Source organism: Cyprinus carpio, chromosome B12, assembly GCF_018340385.1.
Source record: "Cyprinus carpio isolate SPL01 chromosome B12, ASM1834038v1, whole genome shotgun sequence".
In the NCBI taxonomy this organism is placed as follows: Eukaryota; Metazoa; Chordata; class Actinopteri; order Cypriniformes; family Cyprinidae; genus Cyprinus; species Cyprinus carpio.
The window spans coordinates 17,555,207-17,579,358 of NC_056608.1; the positions used below are offsets into that span (position 1 = coordinate 17,555,207).

A 24,152-nucleotide genomic window follows, 5' to 3' on the forward strand; every position below is an offset into this window, starting at 1 on the left:
AACAGCCCAAGACAGTTGTAAACAAATATGTCATAGGATTTTGTTGTGGGAGCACAACAGGGGATATATTTTTATTTTTGTTTCACAGGAGAAAGCAATATTATGGATAGAGGACACACAGTTTAGCCAGGAGCAATGGTTTAACATTAATAATGTCTCAATTAGTGGTTTGTTTATTGCAAAAATTCAGCTTTTCACTTAACAAGACTGGAGATGTGTTGATTATTAGTGAATTATTGTGATGTTTGCATCAGCCGTTTGTATTCTTATTTTGACGGCACCCATTCACTGCAGAGGATCCATTGGTGAGCAAATGATTTCATGCTAAATTTCTCCAAATCTGTTCCAATGAATAAAACATCAAGTATCAGTCATCTTGGATGACCTGAGGGTAAGTAAATTTTCAGCATATTTTCATTTTGGGTGAACTATTTCTTTAATTTGTTACTTGACATTTCTTTGTAAATATTTGTAAAATTTACTAGCAATTTCTGAGTGAAACTTTTTCAGTCATTTCTTATTCAGTGTAGTGTCTACAAATAAAATCACAAAAATACCACTCTTATTATTACTTGAGTGGAAATAGATGCCCTGTGTGATTCCAAGGGGGCTGAACGGCAAACAAACCCTTAAAATGATCAAACACATTCAAATGAACATGTGAATTATTAATGTTTCGAAAACACACGTCTGCCTAGTCATTCCATTGCATCTTTTTCATGGCTGGATGAGACCAGGCCCCCTTGACTTTTAAATGCATTTCATTTTTCACCACAGCTACCTGTGGCGTTGATATATTGCTGCTTATTTCTACCAGAGGACGATCTCTAGCCTCCCTTGATGTTTTTATATGCATGTATTGAATCATTCATCAACTCGCAAGATCATTCAATAATATGCTTTTCAGGAACACAGAGAAATAAGACTTTGCTTGGATGATGATGATGATGGCTTTAGCCTGCCTCTCCTTTTTTTTTTTTTTTTTTTGAAAATGAAATGTGTGTCGTTCTGCAGCAGGCCTCTTTTTTGATGTCACAGAACTGGCAGAAACATTATGAAAGAAGTACAATTATCCTGCGGTATATAAATTTATCTGTGCACGCTGGCAGTATTGAAGATTAAATCACTGTTGCCGCACTATGAACTGTAATACGGCAATAACAAAGAAAAGCTCGTGATGAAAAAATGTAAAGTTTCTCGATGTTTAGATTCTCAAACGCTCCTCACTCGCTGCTTGAAAAGAAGGCTCCTTATCGGGAGATAACAAAAGCCTTACAGCATAATTACCCCAGCCTAGGTCACCTTGCGCGTCGCGAGAACGGCGTGCGGTGGAGACAGCCGACATAATGAAATCCTAGAGTAAAGGACACTTTTTGGTAACACGTCCTCCTGTATAATCACTCCAGAGTTGCTTTAATGAGAATCTTATGACAACCTCAAATGAGCCTCATGAGCTCATAAACATTCAGATATTGTAGCTTAAATCCCAACTGGAGGAAGTGTGGTTTCTCATTTCCTTGTTGTTTCTCTTCTTTTCCATCCGTTGCGCCATCCTTCTCTCGCTCTTTCACACTCTGGAGTATCGCAAGTTTATTTTGAGGCACAGACAGATTTCCTCGTGGGTATGTGAGGTTCAGTATGCAGGTCAAACAGACTTGATAGCAGTCGTCCAACGCCAACAGCGAAACTGCCCTAAACCTGATCTTATGGGTGGCAGGCAGCAGACTTTTTTTTTTTTTGTGGATATTATTAAAGTAATGCGTCTTTCCTTCATGTCACAACTGCAAACAGCCAATCCCTGTTAAAAATACGCCATGGCTCTGCATATAAAAGGCAGTGTTCAAAGAGTTATATCCGTCAGCCATCTAAAGAAGACAGCAGTTACAAAGGACTAACTGATGGTCCTTTGTGATTTATTAAAGTGTGAAGATCCTTGATGATGCTAATATTAGAGTACCATTCAATTTGCTCTTCTTCAAAAGCCCGCTCACAGCAGAGAGAGAGAGAGAGAGAGAGAGCGAGAGGAGATTGGACATTGAACAAGAGACGGAAAGGGAACGTTAGAGCCTGAATAATCCACTTATATAGCCCTGCTGTTAAAATAAAAATTATCGGACACTATGTCTAAAGTGTTTACAAAATTCAGTATCATAGAGAATTACATAGTGTATAATACCAAATGGACTTCAAAATGAACATTTCATATAGTTTAGTGTCTCTACTACAATCTTTGAAGAAAAAAAACTTTCATCCAGTCCAGTACATATAGCAATATATTGCATTTTGTGGACTAAGGAGATAAGAACGGCTAATCATTTACAGTTCTACATGTCCATTCATTTATCCATTCAAAATTTAGAATGGATTTGACTATTTCCTTAAATACTTTCTTCAATTATTACATTATTGCACTTTAAAAAATTAAATATTAAATTAATTTCAAATAAAATAAATAATAAAATAAAAAAACAAACAAACGAAAACCAGTAACATGGTTTGTGTTTCTGCTCAAGTTAAAGGCGAAGTCATTTTATTGGTCAGTAGAAGCTCATAGGCCAAATAGTTTATAATTGGCACATGGAAGGAGAAGTTCAAACCTCTGATTCCAGACTGGAAATTCTGCCCCATGTCATGGGCACAATAGGGCTGCTATGACCCACCCTGCTGCCTGGAACAGGCACTAGATGGTCATTCTGTAGGTGTGTGGGTGCTCTATATCCTCCATATACACCGTCACTGGGATGTCCCATGCATGGGAAGATGTTGCATAATTCAGCAGGTCCATATGACAGTGGGCTCTGGTAGACTGGCAGCTCTGGGTAGGAGTAGGGTCTATGTACCAAACTGGATGCCCTTCTGACAGCTGCCACGTTGTGGAAAATCGCTTCTTTGTAGGAGGGAAGCCTTGTTGACTGGCTGTGTCTGAGCTTCTGACTTTTCCTGGAGTTTCTTCGGAAGGCGTGAAGGTAGTTGTGATCCATCGGTTGGGCGTAACACAGGGTGTTCCTCACCCGTCCGTGTACGTCCACGCATGGGAACAGGTCGGGTATAGTTACTTGTGGGGAGGCTGCGGCACTGGGTCTGTCACCTGGGAACCGAACTCTGTCGGGACCCCAAGTGGCTTTAAGGAACGAAGGTCTGCGATGAAGCTTCCTTTTCCCTATCAGAGGTATGTTATCGAATGTGGGGTCGAAGTACGTTTTGATGCAGGTATTACAAGCTGTGTCTGTGGCTGCAAAAGGATTTTCGCTGAAGGATGAGGACAGGTGGTTTTCAGCAAAACTGTTTGCTTCATTATGACACGTTGATTGGTTTTTATAATCGTGAAGCCCCCTTAGATCCATGGACTCCACCAAGAGATTCTGGGGTCTCTTTTTCCGCCTGACGGCATCTGAGAAATCACTGTGACAAGGCTTGTGGTGTTCAGTGTAGATGTCTCTATATGGGACAAAGGAAGAACCAGGATGGGCCAGGTTGGATGGAGGATCATGCATGGCTAGATGAGGTGTGCTCAGACTAGATACAGGAAGCATACCGTCATAGAGACCCCTAGTTCTGGCGGGAAGCGTGTAGCGAAGTGGAGTGGGCCGTGTTAAGACTCTGTGGTTTACCATTGGTGGTGGGCTAGTGATCTTGGTGTGGTGCGTGAAAGGTGGAGTTATGGAACGCTGCATGTGAGGTATGTGGTTCTCCGTAACGTTAGTGATGTAAGAAAAGTGACCAGGAACTTTTTCAGTTGTGGTCACCAATGGGATACGTGCTGGCAGGCTGCCGCTGTGTCGACTCCAGTTCTCAATGGTCTTGGTGGCGTTATCCAATGAGTTTTCCACTTTGGCTGAGGAGACAATGTCCTTGGCTGTCTGCAGCATTTTCAGCATGTTGGCCTGGGCGTAATTGGCCGTGATGTCTGGATTCTGTATGCTGGTAGATCTGCCAATATCTTCGACGCCATTAAAGCAGCTGTATATGCCCTGAAATGTAAAGCATCATAATGTCCAGTGAACAGTGATTGTGGATTCATACAGTGAAATGTTATTTTGTGGGCAATACTTTGAATTCATTCATGTCACTGCAGTATTTTTCTCCATTTCAATGATTAATATAGCAGACATTTTCGTGAGAGAAAGATCAGTTCAGTGTTTCATGTCAATGTTGAATGTGCTTCCTTATGGTGAATTATTTGATGTTTTTACTAGAATAATATGCTTTTACTTAATTTACCTAAACATAACAAGTAGCTTAAATGCAACAGACATGCATTATGCATTAGGGCCGGGTAAAACTATTTTACTGTATTAAAAATATATATATATTTTACCTGTATAAAAAAGACATTTACCTTTATGCATTTAGCAAATGCTTTTATCCAAAGCGACTTACAGTGCATTCAGGCTATTCATTTTTTTTTACCAGTATGTAAAAATATCACAATTCTTAAAACAAAAGACTCTAATGAGTAGTTTAAATGAGTAGTTTACATTTGTTTTTAGTTTGAATCAATCTGAAACACTGCCCTACATAATTTGCAGCATTTGCAGAATTTCTTTATATCAGAAAAAAATTAAATTCAAGAGACATTTCTTATTATCAATGTTTGATGAAAATAAATTTCAAAAGTACAACATTTATTTGAAATAGAAAGCTTTTGTAACATTATAAATGTCTCTAGTGCTTCTTTTGATCAATTTAATGCATTTTTAAAAAGTCTTTTGAAAAAGTCTTTTATTGAAAAAAAAAAAAATACTTAGAAACTTTTGAATGGTAGTGTATGTAAACAAAATGGACATACATTTAAATGAAATGAAATCAAACCAAATCAAAACTGGAACTGAATCAAGTTAGAATCTTTATTGATACCCAGCCCTTATTATCATTGCATTGTCTAAAAGAAATTGTATTGAAATGTTAATCAGCAATGCAATCTTACCCTGCTAATGGCCAGAAGGAAGTCTAAGTGATCAGACTTGTGGACGGAGTGCCTCAGTTTCCAGTAAAGTAAATGTTCCCAAGCAAAGACCAGCAGGCTGAGACCCATGGCCACGAGCAACATGTAGAAAACACCTGCCATGTTGTCTATGTCTAGTTTGGAGCTCATGACCTCGTTTTTCTCATTCTGGCATATTCCAGACAGCCATACTGTCTCCAGTCTCTGTGTGTCCCCTGCATGAAAGGAAACAGGGTCAGGAACAATGCCAGAAACAAGTGGATAATGTAAGAACCACATATGTCCTTCTGCTCCAAAACCTAGTAAGCTGCCTACCTAGACATCATATGTGTGTTGGCTGTTCCAAAAAAAAAGGCTAACTAGGTTTAGGCAATATTGCATGGACTCTTCAGGGTGATGGCCATTGCAGGAAGCATTGTGTTAAATGTGAAAAAAAATAAAAATAATAAAATAAAATGTAATAAATAAATACGATTAAATTCAATTTAATATAAAAAAAGCACTAGCAGCAAGGTAGCTCTCTAGGTTTTGAAACAGAGTCTGTTTCTACTGTTCAGTGGAGGCTCTCTTATGTCTGTAGCTTGCATTGACATTTCATATGTAACCTCTCAATTCTCAGCACATTTTTTTTTTTTTACAGTAAGAAGGGATTGTGATAGCTTCCATGCTGGGTCAGAGGATATTAAGAGTGGACCAGTTCCGGTCCCCCAAGTGCAATTTACCATCTCCCAGGAACTGGAGGAGAGCCAGGTCTATGGGGCGCTTCCAGCGGGAGTCCTTCTGCAGAGCAATGCCGTAGCCTGTGGTAGCAAACACCTTCCCACTACCAATGGTGACCAGCTTGCAGCCCTCATCCTTGCCAGCCATATAATTAAGAACTGCTGCATCATATATGAAGGCGTCCAACTTCCTACACAGAGGACAGAAATGAGCCCAAGGCAAATGGCTTAATAATTACACGTAATTATGTCAAGTAAATAATTAGCGCTTGTTAATTTATACTCCTTTTTTCCTTGACAAATGGGGAGCGATACATTATTTATGCTTGGCTGTTTTCCACCAGTGTTTCACTGACCTTAGATCTCTGCACCTCGAAAATAACTAACAAAATTGCTTCTAAATGAATGATGACTATAATGACCAATGGAATAAATCTTATTACAGACTATCAACCAAACATTCCAATAACATAAAAGGACCATGTTTTTGCACATGTGCTATGGTAGTACCATCGTTTTCTCTGAAGCATCTTGAAATACCATGTAAATGGTACCACCATAGTACCTTTTTTAGCGAATTCTTCCACACAACCACACACACATAAAGTGTTATTGCTGAAGCCCACCCTGTCTTAAGGCTGTTGAGAGCTTCTTCCACTCCTTTCTGGTTGTATTTTATCATGTGGGTGTGCATGTCAGGGTAATTGCTTCGAATGTTCCTCTCTGTGCTGCCGTTTGGGACCGTCCCGAAGCGAAAAGGAGGATAATGTTCCTGGGGTTTTTGAAACTGAAACAAAAAGGAATAGATGGCATTTCAGTTGTTTAGCTGAGGCAGGTTGCGGCTTAACCTTAACAGTGTAGATCAACATGGATTACATGGACTTTACACAGAATCACCTACTGCCCGAGTGGTAGTGACCTTGGGAAAGGATATCAAAATTATTGCTCTAATATTTTTCTCCTCACTGTTTCATGCATTTGGACTGTTGGCAATAATTCACTCATTTTATGCACATTAGACTGAATAAGAAATAAGACTAAGTGGCTATATTAAACAATACTGCTATTTTTCTTCAAAGCTTCTCAAATTCTTGCCTACAATGCATGAGATTAAGCAGTCAGAAGGCAGGATGTTCAACAACACAGAAATATGCATTTTAAAACACTACTATATTATGTTGATTCTAACATCTATTAGCATGGCTCCAAGCGCTTGTGCTTGTGTTTTTTAATCTATGAACGATTAATCTGTCGTTGTTCTTCCTTGAAGTCCGATTCTCAGTTGCATAATTTTATGGATTTCTGTCGTTTGTCGTGTTTTCTTATGAAAAACAATGAACAAAAATGTTAGTGATCCTGAGATTATCTTTGAGACATCAGTGACAGGGAACTTTAAAAGTTTCCAGTTTACTGATTTCAAGCAAGCTTTTGTCTTGATGCTGTATTTTCTTCATTCTTTGACAAAAATCAGTTGCTTGGCTTATGAACAATTTAAAAATTACTTAGCCCCTGAATAAAAAGTTGACAAATGATCACAGTATGACATTTTAGGTTCAGTTTCATTTTAAATCTTGTTTAATATTTAACATACTAAATATGGATACTAGGTGTAACCAGGCCTTTCTTTTCAACTTTCTTTCAGAACTTTTTTTAGCCCATATTTGCTATTACACTCACAAAACACATCAAAAGGTATCCAAATACAGCCTCACTGTCATACAGCTCATTTACAATTATAAAACACTTACCTTTTTGTCACTAAGTCCAGACACAGTGTCAATGTACTGCTCTTGGATCATGAAGGCAGCTAAATTGGCTGTGTAGCTGGCGAGGAAAATGACAGCAAAAAAAGCCCAGACCAGGACCATAATTTTACTGGTCGTGCCTTTGGGGTTTTCAATAGGAACAGAGTTGTTGAAGACGATTCCCCACAGGAGCCAGACAGACTTCCCAATGGTGAAGGTTGGACCCCCAGGGGCTATTAGAGAGGTACATTACAATATGACTATAAAATAATATGATTAAATTATATAGTCAAAAGTTTTCATCAAGGATGCAATAAAACAAAGGTGATAGAACAAAACATTTCTATTTAAAATAAAAGCTGTTCATTTAAACTTTCTATTTATCAAAGAATCCTAGATAAAAATATCACAGATTCCACAAAAACAGCAACACAACTGTCTTCAACACTGATTACAAGAATTGTTTCTTAAGCACCAAATCAGCATATTAGAATGATTTATATAATACACATATGTACGTCCTATATAACAGATGTTCTGTCTCTTTCGATTGAATTAGTCACAGATCAGTCCACATGGGCAAACTTTCTTTTCTAGTTCCACCTTGACATCAGTTCTTAATGTGGTTCTCGTGTCTCGCACACAGCCACAGAAAAGCCAAGCAATCAATCAAAGTCAAATTAGCAAAGCGACAAACGTTAATTAAACCTCCGAAAAATGACCTTTTACACTAGGAGACAAGTACACACCCTGTCAGCTTGGTTTATGTGGATTGATTAGGCTGCTTCCACAACTATTCTTCCTCACCTAGAGCTTTGTGTCTGATAGAGAGAATACTTTTAGAAAAACCAAGGCTGACCTTTGGCACTGACAAGGCTCCGGTTGTAGCCAACAGGGCTGAAGTACTCGAACACGAACACGGTGACTGCCACAACAGTCAGGCACATTACGAACATCATAACCCACACAGCTGGACTATACGGCTCTGCAAGACAGAGAGAAAGACATGTTTCAGATCACAGAAGACAAAATACAAAAATGATCCAATTAACTGATTAAGATCTTGTACATAACTTATAACTTGTTTTTGTTTGTGATGTAAATGCTGTGCAGGTAGCATAAATAATGAACAAATTAGCAGTTAGGCAGAGTCAAAATGCTTTTTTGTGTGCAGAGTTTGCGAGAGAATGTTTTATTCTCTGTTTAATTAAAAATTTGAATCTAATCACATTCTAATCAAAACTACCACTGGTAGGAAATATTTAATACTGCCTGCAAGCATCTCTCATAGTCCATGTGAAGGTAATCTTGGAAATAGATGGCTAATGATGACTTCTCACCCAGGAAGGCAGAAGGTGAGACTGTTCCATTGCTTCTGGCCACCATAACACTAATCCCAGTCTCCACGAACGGCACTGAAAAGTCAACAATCTCTGACCGCTCCTCATTTATGGTAAGCGAGCCAATTGCCATATCTGCACGCTTGTAGAAGACCTTGAACAAGGAGAAAGTGAGTAAAAACTTTAGGCAGTCATCAGTGGCATACCAAAATATTAGAGGCCTCTGTGAACTGTGAGATGGGATCATTAAAAACTAAGTTACACATTCAATGGAGAACTTGCTTCTAGACAATTAATGAAGTACTTTCGGCACTTTTTGGCAGAAAACAAAAAAGCTGTAGGCCACAAGGCAACGTTAACATGGCGGATAGTATGTCCAGACTGTTTTCAAACTACTAAGTATGAATAAAATCTGGACATAACTATTCCCCACGTTGAGGTTACCTTGTGGCCTATAACTTTATTGTTCCCTGCCATTTACAATTACAATGAATCTGTCGTGGACTTATGGGAAAGTAAAGTGTCCACACTTCAGAATTTCAGTGGAAAGAGTTGGACATACATGTATTTTTCATTTTTCCTACATAATACTCATTTGACACTGCTTTTCACGTACTATATTGTAGACATATTTGGATGTAGAGAATGTCTCCATGCAGTATTAAAGTCAATTGAGTTGTGTACTATATATTAGTTAATTTGGTGTACTATTTGTTTGATAATTTTGTTTAAATGGTATTGTAATTTATTTTGATATATTTTTTTGTTGTGTAATATAATATGTTTGTAGGATGCATTAAACTGATCAAAAGTTCTAAAGACTTTTACATTATTATAAAAGTTTAAATGAATGCTGTTGAACTTTCTATTGATCAAAGTATTAAGCAGAACAACTTTTTAATTAATAAGAACATTGATATTAATAAGAAATGTTATTTGAGCACCAAATCAGCATATTAGAATGTTTTTTAGAAGGATAATGGGATACTGAAGACAGGGATAATGGTTGCTGAAATTCGGCTTTGCCATCAAAAGAATAAAGTACATTTTAAAATATATTCAAATATAAAAAAAATATCATTTTAAACTAATAATATTACTGTATTGCTTATTTTATAATATTATTGTTTTTACTGTACATTTGATCAAATAGATGCCTTGGTAAGAATAAGAGGCTTCTTTCAAAAACATAAAAAAAAATTAAGAAACATTTTTTTTACCAACCCCAAACGTTTGAAGTGTATAATACATGTGTATATAATGTATACTGGCTCATAAGAGTGAAAAGGACCTCTGTCTTATCTGTCTTGTACATCAGTGTCAGCCATGTCAATACCAACTATAAACGTGACATAGTACTGAATGTTTTTGTGGATATCACAATTAAGACTGTTGCTATAATAGCCACTGGTTTCAATATTCCAATTTCTTCAAGGAATAGAAATGGACACGAACCACTATCCCTGTCATCACACAACTTGTAGCATCGCAAATCAGTGTTGACAGATTTGTTTTGCCGTCACCCACAATCAGCCTCATAAATGAAAATTCCTTATATCACACTCATGTCAATCCGGAATTACTATGTAGCTATTATATAATCAGTATTTATCTCATTTAATGATTTATTTCTCACGCAGTGTGAAAAGCATTTAAGCCTTGTATGTGGAGCGAGGGTTTGCTATCTTTAAACTCATCAGCGTGTGAGCAGATGCAGGTGATGAGAACCGATGAAGTGATCAGCAGCTGTGGAAGACACTTAACCACCGGATTAAGTGACACTACACGCAGCAGGAGATCACAGGATGAAATGTTTCAAGATCGCATTTTAAAGCCAGTGCTCCATGAATGCCCTTAACAACTTTAGCTGCAATAATGGGAGGTTTCAGAGATCTGTTAAATACAGAAAGAAAACAGGGTGTGAGTAATGTTAGGAAAAGCGCGTCGACACTGTCATTCAGCCGATTTACTTTTTGTATCACGCTGTAAACCGTTTTATTTTTATATTCTCAGATGTTAATTTAGCTCATTTCCCATGAGCTCTGAACTGTTGACATGTTTGAAGTGTGAGTGCGTTTATGTGAGAAAAAGAGAGAGAGAGAAATGTGCCATTTCATACCTCTCCAATCATGCCATTCCAGATGCCACGGACCATCTTGCCATGTTTCCCATTTGTGACCAGATAAAGGTCGTATGAAAACTTGATGGTGCGTGAGAGCTTCTTCAGGATGTCTATGCAGAAACCTTTGCAGCAGAGTTTGGTGTAAGGCTCATTGTGACCTGTTATACTGCACATAACAAAAAAAACCAAAAAGATTTTTAAAAACATCAAAGGAAAATGAAGCCAAATGATAGCTTTACATAAGAAATTGTCTCAAAATGTGCACACAAGTCATATGGACCCCTTTTATGTCACTACTAGGATGCTTTTGCGTCCTTTTTGAAGCTTGAACTTTTCAGTCCATGTTCCTTATAACCTTGTTCTTTGTTTTAGGTGACTATTCCATTAACCCAATCAGGAACCATGGTTAAAAAGGTTAAGTCTCACATGCTTCCATTCAACATTTGGTGAAGAGGATCAAAACTTATGATTCTAGGGCAAAAGATATGGTGTGACACGCATCTGAAAGAAAGATTATGACAGAAAGGCTAATTAATTATAACTGGAATAATAAAGACATGAATACGGAAAGAGGAATATGCCATAAGAGGATATGAAGAACATCAGAAGACTTCATATACAGAGATAAAATGTTATCTATAGTATACATCTGAGGACTTTTCTCTTACTGACCTGAGAGTTTACATAATTATGTTTACCTTATATCCTTACGGAATAAAAAACTAGTAATTGTGAATCTGATCTCGGTATTAACCCTTTTTCTTGCGGAACTTTGAGATATAATTTCAGATGTTGAGGAGTTTTTATCTTATAGTTTTGTGAGAGATTACAAATTTGTGATATAAACTCAGAACTGCAAGATAAACTCAGAAGTGTGAGTTAATATCTTGCTAATCTTAGTTTATATCTCAGAATTGTGAGAAAAAATCTGAATTGTGAGATATAAACTCAGATATTAAAAAAAAGGAATTGCGGGATACAAACTCGAACTGCGAGAAAAGAAATTGCAAGATATAAACAGAATTATTATTATCTTGTCATTCTATGTTGATTTCTCGTATTTCTAAGATATAGACTCAGAATTCTGAGAAAAAAATTCTGATTTTATCTTTTAAAAAAGTCTCTGTTCTAAGACAAAAAGTCATAGTTACAATTAATTATATATAAATATATATAAATATATATTTTTTTTATTCTGGGGCAGAAATAAGCTTCCATACATAATAGTATATATATATATATATATATATATATACAGACTCAAAAAGCAAATAAACAATGGCTCTCCTCCGCAAACTGGTGTAATTTAAAAACCTGTAGCCCAGAATCTATAGAAACTGTCTTGGTTGTGAGCATTCACAATAAAATGCTTGAAACAAAGCGATGGCCTCCATTAACCGTTAGATGCTGGAGGCACTCAGCAGAGAAACTCTGAGAGCAATAATCATACATCACCTCTAACCTCCCCCAGACCTCCAGCGTAATGAGCTGTACGGGGAGTGGACTTGGGACGGAGGGATGGCAATGCAAGGTGTGCGGCACTGCCAGCAACCATAACAAAGAAAGACAAATGAAGTGTTTGGGAAGATGAGAGTCTCCCTCTGCAAGCGGTCTGGACGTAACATCAACAAGCCTGTCTCTGTTCTAGTCTCTCTCACCACCTGCAAACGGTGCTGGCGCTTTGGGTTAAGTGGGCTGTGAATTGAGGATTAGCTGTTTAATCAGTCAAACACATACACAGACATGAAGCACAAGGGACAGAGATGAAGAGAAAGTTGGTGTCAAAGAGCAGCAGTCTGTTTCCTGGCATAATGGACACAGGCACATGAACACACTGGGTGACTAGGGAGTGCCAATCAATTATTTCTCCTTTAAACAAAGTTAATTACAGTACAGTACATTGAGTAATATGGATCTCTGTTATCATTGGCGTACAGTCAGTTATTGTGAAACCATCGCAGCTGGATGAGACAGTGGCTTGACCTATCTATTGCAGAAATGGGTGTAGCACATCGATCTGGTTGTAGTGGACTAATGCATTTCATATCCAAACAGAGCGCCACATAAGTGCCACAGTCTGCTGACCTTGATATATACGTGGCATTATAAATGCCAGTGACTGCACTGGATGCTCTGGTGGTGCTGACTTTAGAAAGAATATACCATATATAGTGGAGTCCTAGTTTACACTATCAATTAGAAGTCTGGGGTCGGTAAAAAAAAAAGTGTATTTAGCTCACCAAGGCTGCTTTTATTACAAAAATACAGTAAAAATTATTAGTAATCAACATTTGAAGTCAACATTTGAAATGGATCAAAAAAATGAATCAAAGTTGTCCTAAGAAAAGAACGCAGTTTGGTTTTTAGGTTTCAGAACAACTCTGATGAAAGGTTTTGATCCACTCCAAATGTTGACTAGTATATTTTGAAATGTAATTTATTCCTGTGAAGGCAAAGCAGCCATTATTTTAGTCTTTAGTGTCACATGATCCTTCAGAAATCTAATATGCTAATTTGGTGCTCAAGAAAAATGTTGTATTATCAATGTTAAAAACATTTGTGCGCATTAATATTTGTGTAGAAACTGTGATATTTTTAATTAAAGTTAATTACTTGCTAAATACAGTATATATTATCAATTTCGTATAGGGACCAATTCTCACTATTAACTAGCTGCTTATTAGCATGCCTATTATTAACATACTGGCTGTTTAACCAAAAAAAAAAAAATTCTGCATCAAACTAATTCTGCATGAGCATTTTCCATCCCTAATCCTAACTTCTTTAACTATTAATAAGCAGCAAATTAGGAGTTTTTTGAGGCAAAAGTCATAGTTCATGCTTTATTAATTGCAAGAATTGAACCTTAAAATAAAGTATGACCAAAAAATCTTACTAACCCCAAACTTTTAAACAGCAGTGTGTATATACAGTATACAGACTTTATATTTAAATAGATAAATTATAAATAAATTAGTATAGTATGAAATAAATTATATATTATATTTCAGGTTTATGAAATAAAACAAATGAAAAACATAACATTAAACTGCCACCAGAAATTATAATTGATATATCCTATATATCAAGAGCATTATTAAACAATGAGATCTGCATATAAACAAGCTAAATCGTGTCTTAATGTATGGCCGTGACACATTAGGACAAAATGTTGAAATTTAAGCTTAGAGAGAGTGTTTGAAACCAACATTCAAAGCCACTGCTAGAGAAAACTTGTGCTTTTGAACTTTTGTCTCAAAAGCCTAAAGTTACTAAGAAAAACTGTTTGTGGCAACAAACCCTGGTCTCCCCAACCATATTTTGGCATATATACTTTATGCCAAATCCAGTGACTAATTAACATATGTAAAACACATTTGTAGACAAGAATTGGGACTCATTATATAATAAGCCCATAAATTCACTCACACATGAAATTCCTATTGTTACCTCAGGTCCAATTAAAAGCAGTTGTCACACTTTCCAGAACTTCTGAACACCGGTGCCAATTAGCATGAAGGTGTGTGATGGGCCCACAGCAGAACGTCACCATTATGGTTATTGATCATTGTTTCCCCCTCAGCCATCACACGCTCCCCAAGGGGTGATTACTCTGCTTTATGATTTATTTACACTCTCTCCCCTCAGCATGGAGCCATAATGAGCCTGTCATCTCTCTCTCTCTGGGCACGGCACACTCCTCACTCACCATGTGTTACCTCCAGAGCTGCACAATTCACTGAACCTGCTTTCATTCACCTGAGGGAACCAATGACAAAACTTTTCGAATTACACTATTTTACCGTTCACGTCTAGGAAATCCACCGACAGAAGAAAGCAAATTACTGTGATCAAGGAGTCACAGATTTTAAATTGCAAGTTTATGCCTAGGGCAAGAAGGGTTGAGGGATTAATTGCTGAAATGAGCAAAACAATTCCTAATAATAGGTTTGAGGTCTTCAATCCAGTGAGCTTGTTTAAATCATTAAGCCCTCTGGTAAATGAAGATGAGACTGGTGGCATTCACAAGTGCACTAAAATTTAGTAGCCGAGTTTGGGAGCCTCCAAGGTGCTTAAGTTGGGTCTCATTTCCATTTTTAGAAACACTAAAAAAATCCTAGCGAGTAAGAATTTTTAAAAACAAGCTTTTGATCTAAGGTGATGTTCTTATGAACAAACAGGACTATATACAAATGACATAAATTACCCTTTTAAGGTAGTTTAATGACTCAATGATCCAATCATACCATTTCTTAAGCTTTGTCATCATTTTTGGAGCATAATAACTGTTTATGAATATGAACTGCATAAGTCATGCAAATAACTTTATTTTCAGTGAACTACGCCTTTAAATAATATTCTTGTAAGGTAATTAGCTGCATCTTGAACTCTCTACAAGCTCGCAGATGCAACACCCCAATAAAGTGTGTAATAAGCTTGCTGGACTGTAACAAGTTGCATATGCTAAGTGACTCTCACAGCATATTGCTAAATGGGGATGTTTGCCAATTTTGTGTAGGCTTTATTAGACTTTTCTTTTTAATTAGCAGGCTCTGTTTTTTTCTTGTTTTGTAATATCAGAAAAAGACGGCAAATATATAATACTGAATGTTAGATGTTTTTACCTAAAGTTTAGTAAAACTCTTTTTTGGTTTCAGATGTTCTTGTTTGTGTTTGTATGGTGACTCATTCAAGAAAGTGAAAAGGTTGCTGTCGCTTATTTTATAATTATTAATGGGTACCTATTATCGCCGTAGTGGGTACAATCCATCCAGTGGACACTCTTTATTGTTCCCTTTAATAAGAGACCATTCATTTTTAGGATCAATGTAATCAAATTAGTACGTTTGCATGTGCAGCAGAGAGAGGATGATCTGATGTGGAACCTGTGCTCTTAATGACATTTTCTAGATACTGGTCTCATAAACAAGCCCTTTGAGGAATACCTTCATAAACAAAAGCCACAGATGTTGACCTTTCGAAGTCACATTCAGATGTACCTTTCAGTCCTGTTGGACTGCCGACGACACGGCACAGTATTGCGCACACAAGTGCCTGTGGCAGGATCAACACTCTCCACGATGACAAAAGGCCTCTCCTCCAGCGTGGCCACAGTCAGGTGGCGGTTGTCAGACACGGGCTCCAGGAAGCTGCCGTAACGGGGCCATACAGGGTATCGCATCTGCAGAATCCCTCCCTCGTAGCTTCCTACCTGTGGAGGGATTCAGAAGAGGTTATTAATTTAAAGAGGTTTAAATGTGGATTAAACCTTACGAACCGCAAAGCAAAGGTGTTCTTCATTGACTTCTATTGTTTTTAAACTGAGCTTATTATATTTTCTACCCCTTAAAGCTAAAGCAAACCCTGCATTTGTAGATTTCCATTAACCCTGTAAAGCCTGACATATGAACTAATTGTCAGAAAAATCTACCTTTTTTAAATGGAAAAGTTTACCGAACCCTTTAGAGAAAATATTTGTAAAAAACTTTGTTGAATATCATATTTTATACATCAGGCTTCTACGGCTCATATGATATACATATGAAGCTCCTACTAGAGGAGAGAGAAAAAAACACCTCAATTTCATTTAGAGGCCAAAACTGAGCAAAAATATGCAATTTGCAGTTGTTGAAATTTATATGACCAAAAAGTAAGATGAAATTCTGACCGAATGATGTAAATGAATATAACAGTGTTGCAGACTACTTGCAAAAAATGCATATAAATATCAGTTTTTACTCTGTAAAAAATATACCTTAGTAAGATTAAATTTAAATGCTTAGTTTTATGATAAAAGCGCTGTAGTTTTCAGACAACAGAAGGCATGGAAGGTTTTTCAGCGAAGTTTGAGTGTGTTGACAATTTAGAAGACATTTGCTTGGTTTTATAGGGTTAAGACACAATGTTTGTCATTTCAGTTTTCTACTTCATCCTTGAAAAGACCTTTCAAGAGGCAAAACCACACACAAACATTCAAGCAAACGATAGGAGTGATAAAGGAAAATGTTCCAAAGCCCAATTCATGGTGTCTTCCTCAGGGGTGTGTTGTATTTTTCATCTGCTGTTTAATACGATACGTTATTCGTTTGTCGCACCATCAGTGTGATGTATAATCAAATATCCCAAGGCTTTCTTATGTTATTCTCTTTTATTGCTCTTATTGTTTAGGTTTTTCCTCTGAACTTGGAATGAATTTGTAATAATGGTAAGAATTTATACTACTCCAGTAATGAAGGTGTTGCACAAAGCCGTAAATCTCCCAGGGCTCAGATGCTCACTGGGAATCTTTACAGAGCTGTTTGTAGACTGTGGAAAAGCCCTATTATCCAGAGAGAGCTCAACCCACTGGTCCAGCTCAGCTCAGAAGAGACTATGGAGAGCTGGTTGCAGAGATGCCTCTGCTAAAATTTCCCAAGGATTCATGCATCACACCCAAATACCAAAGGGGGAAGACAGTACTGCTGTCTGTCCCGGGGACCCTGTTTTGAGAGGAGAACATATACTCCTAAAATCTAAAAGCTGCAGTCCATTAGCTGGTGTTGTTATTACCTGACTACTTCTTGAATGTGTGACCCCAGCTGCTCGATTTGAGCAAATAGTTTAGCATCTGTATTCCCAAGCCATTTTTGGATCATGTTTTTTTTTAGAAAAACATAAACGAGCCCAAAAACGAGTCCACAGCTGCATATCCTTTTATGACAAAATACAGGAAAGTGTTGCCACTAATTGTGCAGCAGCTGTTTGACAGCATTTCCCAAATGCAGCGGAGGCTTTTCGGATTGGGAATTGTAATCCATGTTTGGTTATGGTATTTGCTGTGAGGGGAAGTGAGCGTGATAAGCCTCTGCAACAGGGATTTATTGAAGAATCATTCATAAACTTCAGCAGAACAAATAGATTCAATCTCCGGACTCCAGGTGTGAATAACATGACAACCAGGTGGCACATCATCTGATTAGCAATGACGACAAGAGCACTAAAGAACATTTTATTGCACATTAAATGAGGGTGTTCTGAAACTGTTCTTTATATGTAAAGAATGAATCCAGACAAAGCCCAGCCTGTTATTTCTGCCTGTTTTAGTGAGCAATTTCAGCCTGAAATAGGCTGTGTAGTGAAAGTGAGAGGTATAGTAATTCAGCAGAATATAATGGCTGTAATAGCAGGGTATTCTATTCTTGTTCTAAGGCGCAAACCAGATTTCAGTTGGAGTAGATATCTGTTATTTGGAATAGCCTATTTTGTTTTACAGCTGCCTCGCATACCTGGGATGCTTCAACAGAGATTTTCAAAAGCCAGTGTCTGTCCAAACACTAAACCTAGTCATCATGTACTTAAACTACAACAGCATTTTGTCTATTGCAATGATTCTGAACTGGAAAGTCGCAACCGAAAATAGATCGCAGGTCTGTTCTGAAAGGTTGCAGAGAGTAGGGATGGACAATTTTGAATTGTGAAGATGCCCACGTTCTACTTTTCAAAGTACATTTAGCTTGAATAAAAATCAATGTATATTTTGTTCATGCAGTGTATTTTACATTTGATTTTTTTATTCAGTTTCTGTAATATTTGTGACCTGAATACTGTTAGAATGGAAAAAGCAAGGTTTGTATCTTTGTTCTGTTGTATTTATTTGCTATGTATCTATTGCTTGTCATTTGTGTCTTTGCTCTGTTTACTTGTCTTAAGTTTAAGAACTTTTTACTTATATTAGTTGTAGATTAGTTGTAGGGCCTGCCAGTAATTACTGCTCAGTAACTTGCAAAATAGTCTTAAAAACCGAAATGAAAAAGAACTGATTGTTGATCGTGCTCCTTCCTTTTTTCTTAAAATAAATTATGTGATATTTTTGCCAATTTCCAACTCCTGGTAGACAGTGGGAAGTAAAAAACATTCAATGCAAACATAAAATGCAACTAGCCTTTTAATTGTGTAGTTAAACTGCAAAATTACCTTAATACCTTTTAATACAAGTAGAAAATAGCATTACAATACTTCCCATATGCTTGTTGTTGATGTCAAAGGCAGAGCGTCCCATCAAGCACTGCATATTTGTCAGAAGCAAGGCAAATTAGGCAGAATTCTCAAAAGATGGCATTGTTTTTGTTTACTTTTGCACAACAAACAAGCTTCATACTGTTTCAGGCTGCCACTTAAGGACCCAGATGCTTTGCATTGGACATCAAGCGAAGCCACTGTTCTTACATTTCCTTCAGAATTGTGCATTAATGACACAGATGTACAAGGACATTTTTAAAACCAGCATTTTCCACAGATTGATCTACGTCATTTGAGCTTTGTCTGTCTTGGAGATACTATCATGGTACCAGCAGAGAAGCAAAGTCTCGGTGCTGTCAGTATGCCTGTACTTTAAAATAGGGAAGCAATGATTCATCTCACTAATGATTTCAGCACACAACATGAGCAGGGTGTGCACAGCATGGGAAAGTGAGGCGGTGCAGAGAGTGTCAATGGGAGCATGAGAGGGGCTACAGAGCAAGGTGACCAGATATAGATAAACTGTTATGTCACACAGAAGGGGGTCAGGTGAGCTGTGAAGGCCAGAGAAGATAGTTCAAACTAAATACTGAATTGAAAAGAAATCTATCAAATCTCTTTGCAGCTCCTTCACATGTAACTCTACTTGTCCTGCACTTGTTAACATGAGTATGAATTACTCTCACTAATTGCAAAGTTTATTTGCACACACTATCTGCATTTATGCTTAATTTACTAAAGGAATTATGCAAATTAGCAAACACACCTGCAAAATCTGTGCTGAACCCTAGTAGAGCAGACTCTAGCATACTGTGCTTGCACAGCATCACTCCACCAATGCGATCCAGATGCCTAATTCAGCTCTTTAAAAGCGCAGATTTTATTTTTTGACAACATGTGGCTGGATATATGCCCAGTTATAACAGTTTTATTGTCATTTGATGAATTACTGTTGTCATGATCAAAAGAAAATGTACTTAAACATCTCTTTTGAGTTAAATTCCCACATATACTATGTCCGCTAACAGTGCAATGTTAATTCAGCTGTGGAAAAAGCTATGATTTTTGTGAAGAAGGCACAATGTGTAATGAGCCTAATTTACATAGAAAGAGGCTTGTTTGAGCTAAAAAGAATGACAGTTACCTCATTCAAATATTTAATTTAAATTGCACCACATTCAGTAGCTGGTTAAACTGAATTGTTGAAATGCCACATGTAATAGTGGTGCAAATGGAAAAGGAAAAGAGAATCTAAATTAAATTTACAGAAAAGGTTCATAAACCTATTCTAAAAATGAGGTTACTTAGTTTAAATATAGTTGCCATCTAGCCTACTTGCCATTAACAGGACTGAGAATCTGAGCGCATTTACGCAGTAATATTTATTTCAGTCTTAGAAGACAACATATCCTCTAATATTCGTATCCTCTAATCCACCTAGAGGAGAGTGTGATGACCGGATGTCAGTTTGATCTCTATTTATTCCCCTAATCTCTTTTTGTAGTCAGGTGGTGTTCACACATTGCCAGACGGCCTACACATGTCCCTATCACAGAGGCCAAAGTGCTGGAGGGTTGGCCATGTGAGGAATAAAGGACTGTTTCAGAGAGCCAAGTGTAATTGCATCATGACCTGGTGTGGATGGTAATAAATCTCTAGCGTTGGAGGAACATGTGAAGCTGGCTTTTATGATTCTTGTTGTATTAATGTGAAAATCTGTGATCAGTAAAAGCTAAAAGTTATTGCAATTGTCCAACATATTAGAGAAATAGCTGTCAGTATTTTATAATTAGAGGCAAAGAAGAATGACAATATTAGAATGACAATTAGAATTAGAATGACAATATTTTTGAAACAAGTCTCTGGAACAAGGCTCACCAAAATAACAGTAATATTGTGAAATATTATTACTATTTCGAATAACTGTTTTCTGTTCTAATATGATTTAAAATTTAATTTATATCTGTGATGGCAAAGCTGAATTTTCAGCTCCAGTCTTCAGTGTAACATGATCCTTCAGAAATCATTCTAATATACTGATTTTGTGTTCAAGAAACATTTTTATTATTGTGGAAACTGTGATACACTACCATTCACAAGATTCTATTTCAAATAAATGCTGTTCTTTTGAAACTTACATTCAAAGAATTCTGAATCCTAATTTCACAAACATATTAAGCAGCAACAAATTATGGTTCCTAATTTCACAAACATATTAAGCAGCAACAAAACTTTTCAACAGTGATTTTTATAAAATTTTATTTTTGTGTTTGTTGAAAATTTTTTTGTATCAATGAAAAATGTTTGTATTCCCTGGCATTCAAAACCATAATCTTGTAGTTATTTGTGATTTGTTAGTCATTATATTACCTGTAGTGTTACTCTAATAGGTGTTCCAGAAATAGAGAGATATGCCTTCCAACCACTTACTTCTATAAAGATGAAATAAAAGACTTTAGGGCATGCAACTGGGGGTGCTGTATCTCCAGCTGTGTGTTCCTTGAAGTGTTTCAACATTATTATTGTTACTTATACAAGACTTACCTTGTCCCAGTGTCTCTCTCGATCCAAAGCAATGATCACCATGGAAGGATTGGTGAGATAGCCATCAGCGTTGAAGGAGAGGTCCTTATGCTCCCATGAGACATTTAGCATATGCCTGCAGATCAAATTTAGCAGCTTTAAATTAGTAGACCAAAAAAAAAATGTAGATTTGAATTTTAAGCGATTGTACAATTGCCTGGATTTTATCCATCTCTGAAATGAGACAGAAGGCTATTAGGCAGAGAAAGGAGGACATTTCAAATACAAGCCTATAAATTTTTTTCTTCCACTAAGTCAAATGAATATAAATCAGAGCGTACAGACACTAATGCATTTACAGTATTCATTCTCTCTCTTTTAATCCTCTTTGTCTCATAGACCTGAACATTTTTCCTAAACGAATTGTTCACTTATAGGACCAGCTATGGGTGGAGCAGAACATGAGGAAGGATTAAACAATGTCATTCAATTTTACTGATGCAAAGTGCAGCTGCAGTAAGCATTATTCAGACATTGATAATTCATAATGGCTAAAATCATGACATGACTAACAACTATCAACAACAACAAAAAAATCTTACAGGAGTTCAAATACAGAGCTCTATATCCATCTTATCCACTTTGAGATTTATTATGTAAACAACAAAGCTCATAAAGAACTATTTAATCTCACTGATGCCAGAGAATGTTTTATACTGGACAAATATGCAGTAAATATGAATGTAAATTACTTTAACCACAAACATTTTGACACCATTTATTCACCCTCTTGACATTTAAAATGAGAATAACAATGTCTATAGAAAAAACATCAATTCACACAGTTTTTTCATATAATGGCAGTGCAAAGTTAATCAATATGAAAATGATAAAACAAAACAAAAAACACCATAAAAGTAGTCCAATAATTTGTATGCCATACTCCAAAACGTCTGAAGCCATATGATCTAACAATGCATGCATATTTACTGATAATCTTGACTTTTTATAAGCTTTAAATTTAATAAATGCTGAGATTTGATCAAGTCATTGAGCTGAACTTTGATTTGAGAGCAAATCATTGAAAAGACTGATTCATTCAATGATTCAGTTCTCACTGACTTACTTTCTTGGGCCTTTTTTCATTGTATTGAAAAGAACCATGTGAAGATACATGAAATAACATGAAGGTGAGTAAAATATGTCATTTTCATTTACTCTTCTACCCATCTTACCATTTCATCTCAGACCATCCTACTGATAAAACGTTTTTCCAAGAGAATATTTTCTGTCTTGCCACCTGAAGAATCCTTTGATACTGCCCAACCAGTCACATGTTTGAAATGGACCATGTCCTGTCTCAAAGCCAGTTCTTTAAAGATTTCTTAACTGTCTTCTGACAGACGTTTCTTTTTATGCTATAGAGAGATGGGCAGACACCTGAACAACACCAAAGCCTGAGAACATTCTGGATGGAGGACCCAGTCACTCATGTGTCTCTGATACGCTTGATCACAGAAAGCTCGGAGAGGCAACTGGAACACTATTTAATGAGGACGGTGACTCCCAGGTGAATGGCAGGCTTAACAAGGAAATCTGGAGAATCTCCCAGTCTCATTACAACAGAAGAAGACAGCAAGAAAAAGCGCAAGAACACAATGTTTTGTCTGGAAAGCTGTTTATGATGAAATCTCCAGAGGCAAACTAAGCTGTGAGAATTAAAAATGTCAGGATTTTGAGGATTTGTAAATTTGCCGCCCACTCTTTCCTGTTGAATTTGATGTGATCAACACGTTTGACAAAAATAAAATAAAAAATAAATAAAAAATAAATAGGGCAATGCTGGCCAAGGGAGGACTAAATATATGACAGCTTCATAAAACATTACTGGAAGTCAGAGTACTCCAGATATTCCACAGGGAGATCTCTAATATACTTTTTTTTTTCCAGGACATGATGTTAATGATGATTATGCTTTCATAACTTGGTTTTTAAACACATTTAAGTAAGATTTTAAAAACAGTATAATGTCAGATTAAAATTTTTACTCTAAAGAACATTTAAAATCATTATGTTTCAATAATCTATTGTCATGCTTTAAAGAAGTGCACTTATTTAGATGTGTGGGCATTACATTTAAATTGAGTACTGTGCATTTTAAATGTACTAAACTGCAACATGATCATTACAAAGATATTTAACCCTTATACTGTGCTGAAAAATCCTTTACCTAATTTGCTGTTCCCAGTCAAAAACGGTCTTGTATGCCACATTTTCACCAAATCTTTAATTTAATTATTATGTCAACTTGTTTTCTTTCTATTAGCATAGGTTTTGTATTTCTTTTTATGATTGATTTCTGAGCTTATGCACCTCCGTTTTTAAATGAAAAAAGCATTATTTGTAAATACTTTTGCCAGCGTTCACTCAAAAACATAGGTGCATATGCTCAAGTCAGAGTAAAAAAGAAAAAAAATTTATAATTGATAAAAAGGTTGAATCCACTATTTGGCAAAGATTTAGCATAAAAAGAAATTTATTTTTGTAGGCCAGATGTTTTTTTCTGAAAGCATATGGGTAGCAAAATTCATTCTGAAATGTAATATGCAAAATGACAATGCAATATGTAAAATGGCAATGTATTTCTGTATTTAAATTAAAATTTCCCCTTACCATATGTGCAACATTTAGTGCAAAATGAAAATTCATTTATATAATTTACATTTGCCATTTTCCACACTAGTTTTAATATAAAGCATT

The 24,152-nt window shown here is 36.5% G+C and overlaps 1 protein-coding gene across 1 annotated transcript in view; it reads right to left on the minus strand.

The window, feature by feature from the left end:
* Positions 1-1,387: 1,387 nt before the first annotated feature.
* The window catches only part of LOC109100006 (glutamate receptor ionotropic, NMDA 2C-like), a 39,175-nt gene continuing 16,410 nt past the window's right edge, over positions 1,388-24,152 (minus strand). The window contains exons 4-13 of the mRNA XM_042735804.1: positions 21,414-21,528; positions 15,872-16,083; positions 10,869-11,037; positions 8,750-8,903; positions 8,269-8,394; positions 7,413-7,642; positions 6,291-6,451; positions 5,668-5,855; positions 4,928-5,160; positions 1,388-3,971 (exon numbers count right to left, since the gene is read on the minus strand). Of these exons, the coding sequence (XP_042591738.1) occupies positions 2,592-3,971; positions 4,928-5,160; positions 5,668-5,855; positions 6,291-6,451; positions 7,413-7,642; positions 8,269-8,394; positions 8,750-8,903; positions 10,869-11,037; positions 15,872-16,083; positions 21,414-21,528 (2,968 nt within the window). The 3' untranslated portion in view covers positions 1,388-2,591. The remainder of the gene's footprint in view (positions 3,972-4,927; positions 5,161-5,667; positions 5,856-6,290; positions 6,452-7,412; positions 7,643-8,268; positions 8,395-8,749; positions 8,904-10,868; positions 11,038-15,871; positions 16,084-21,413; positions 21,529-24,152) is intronic.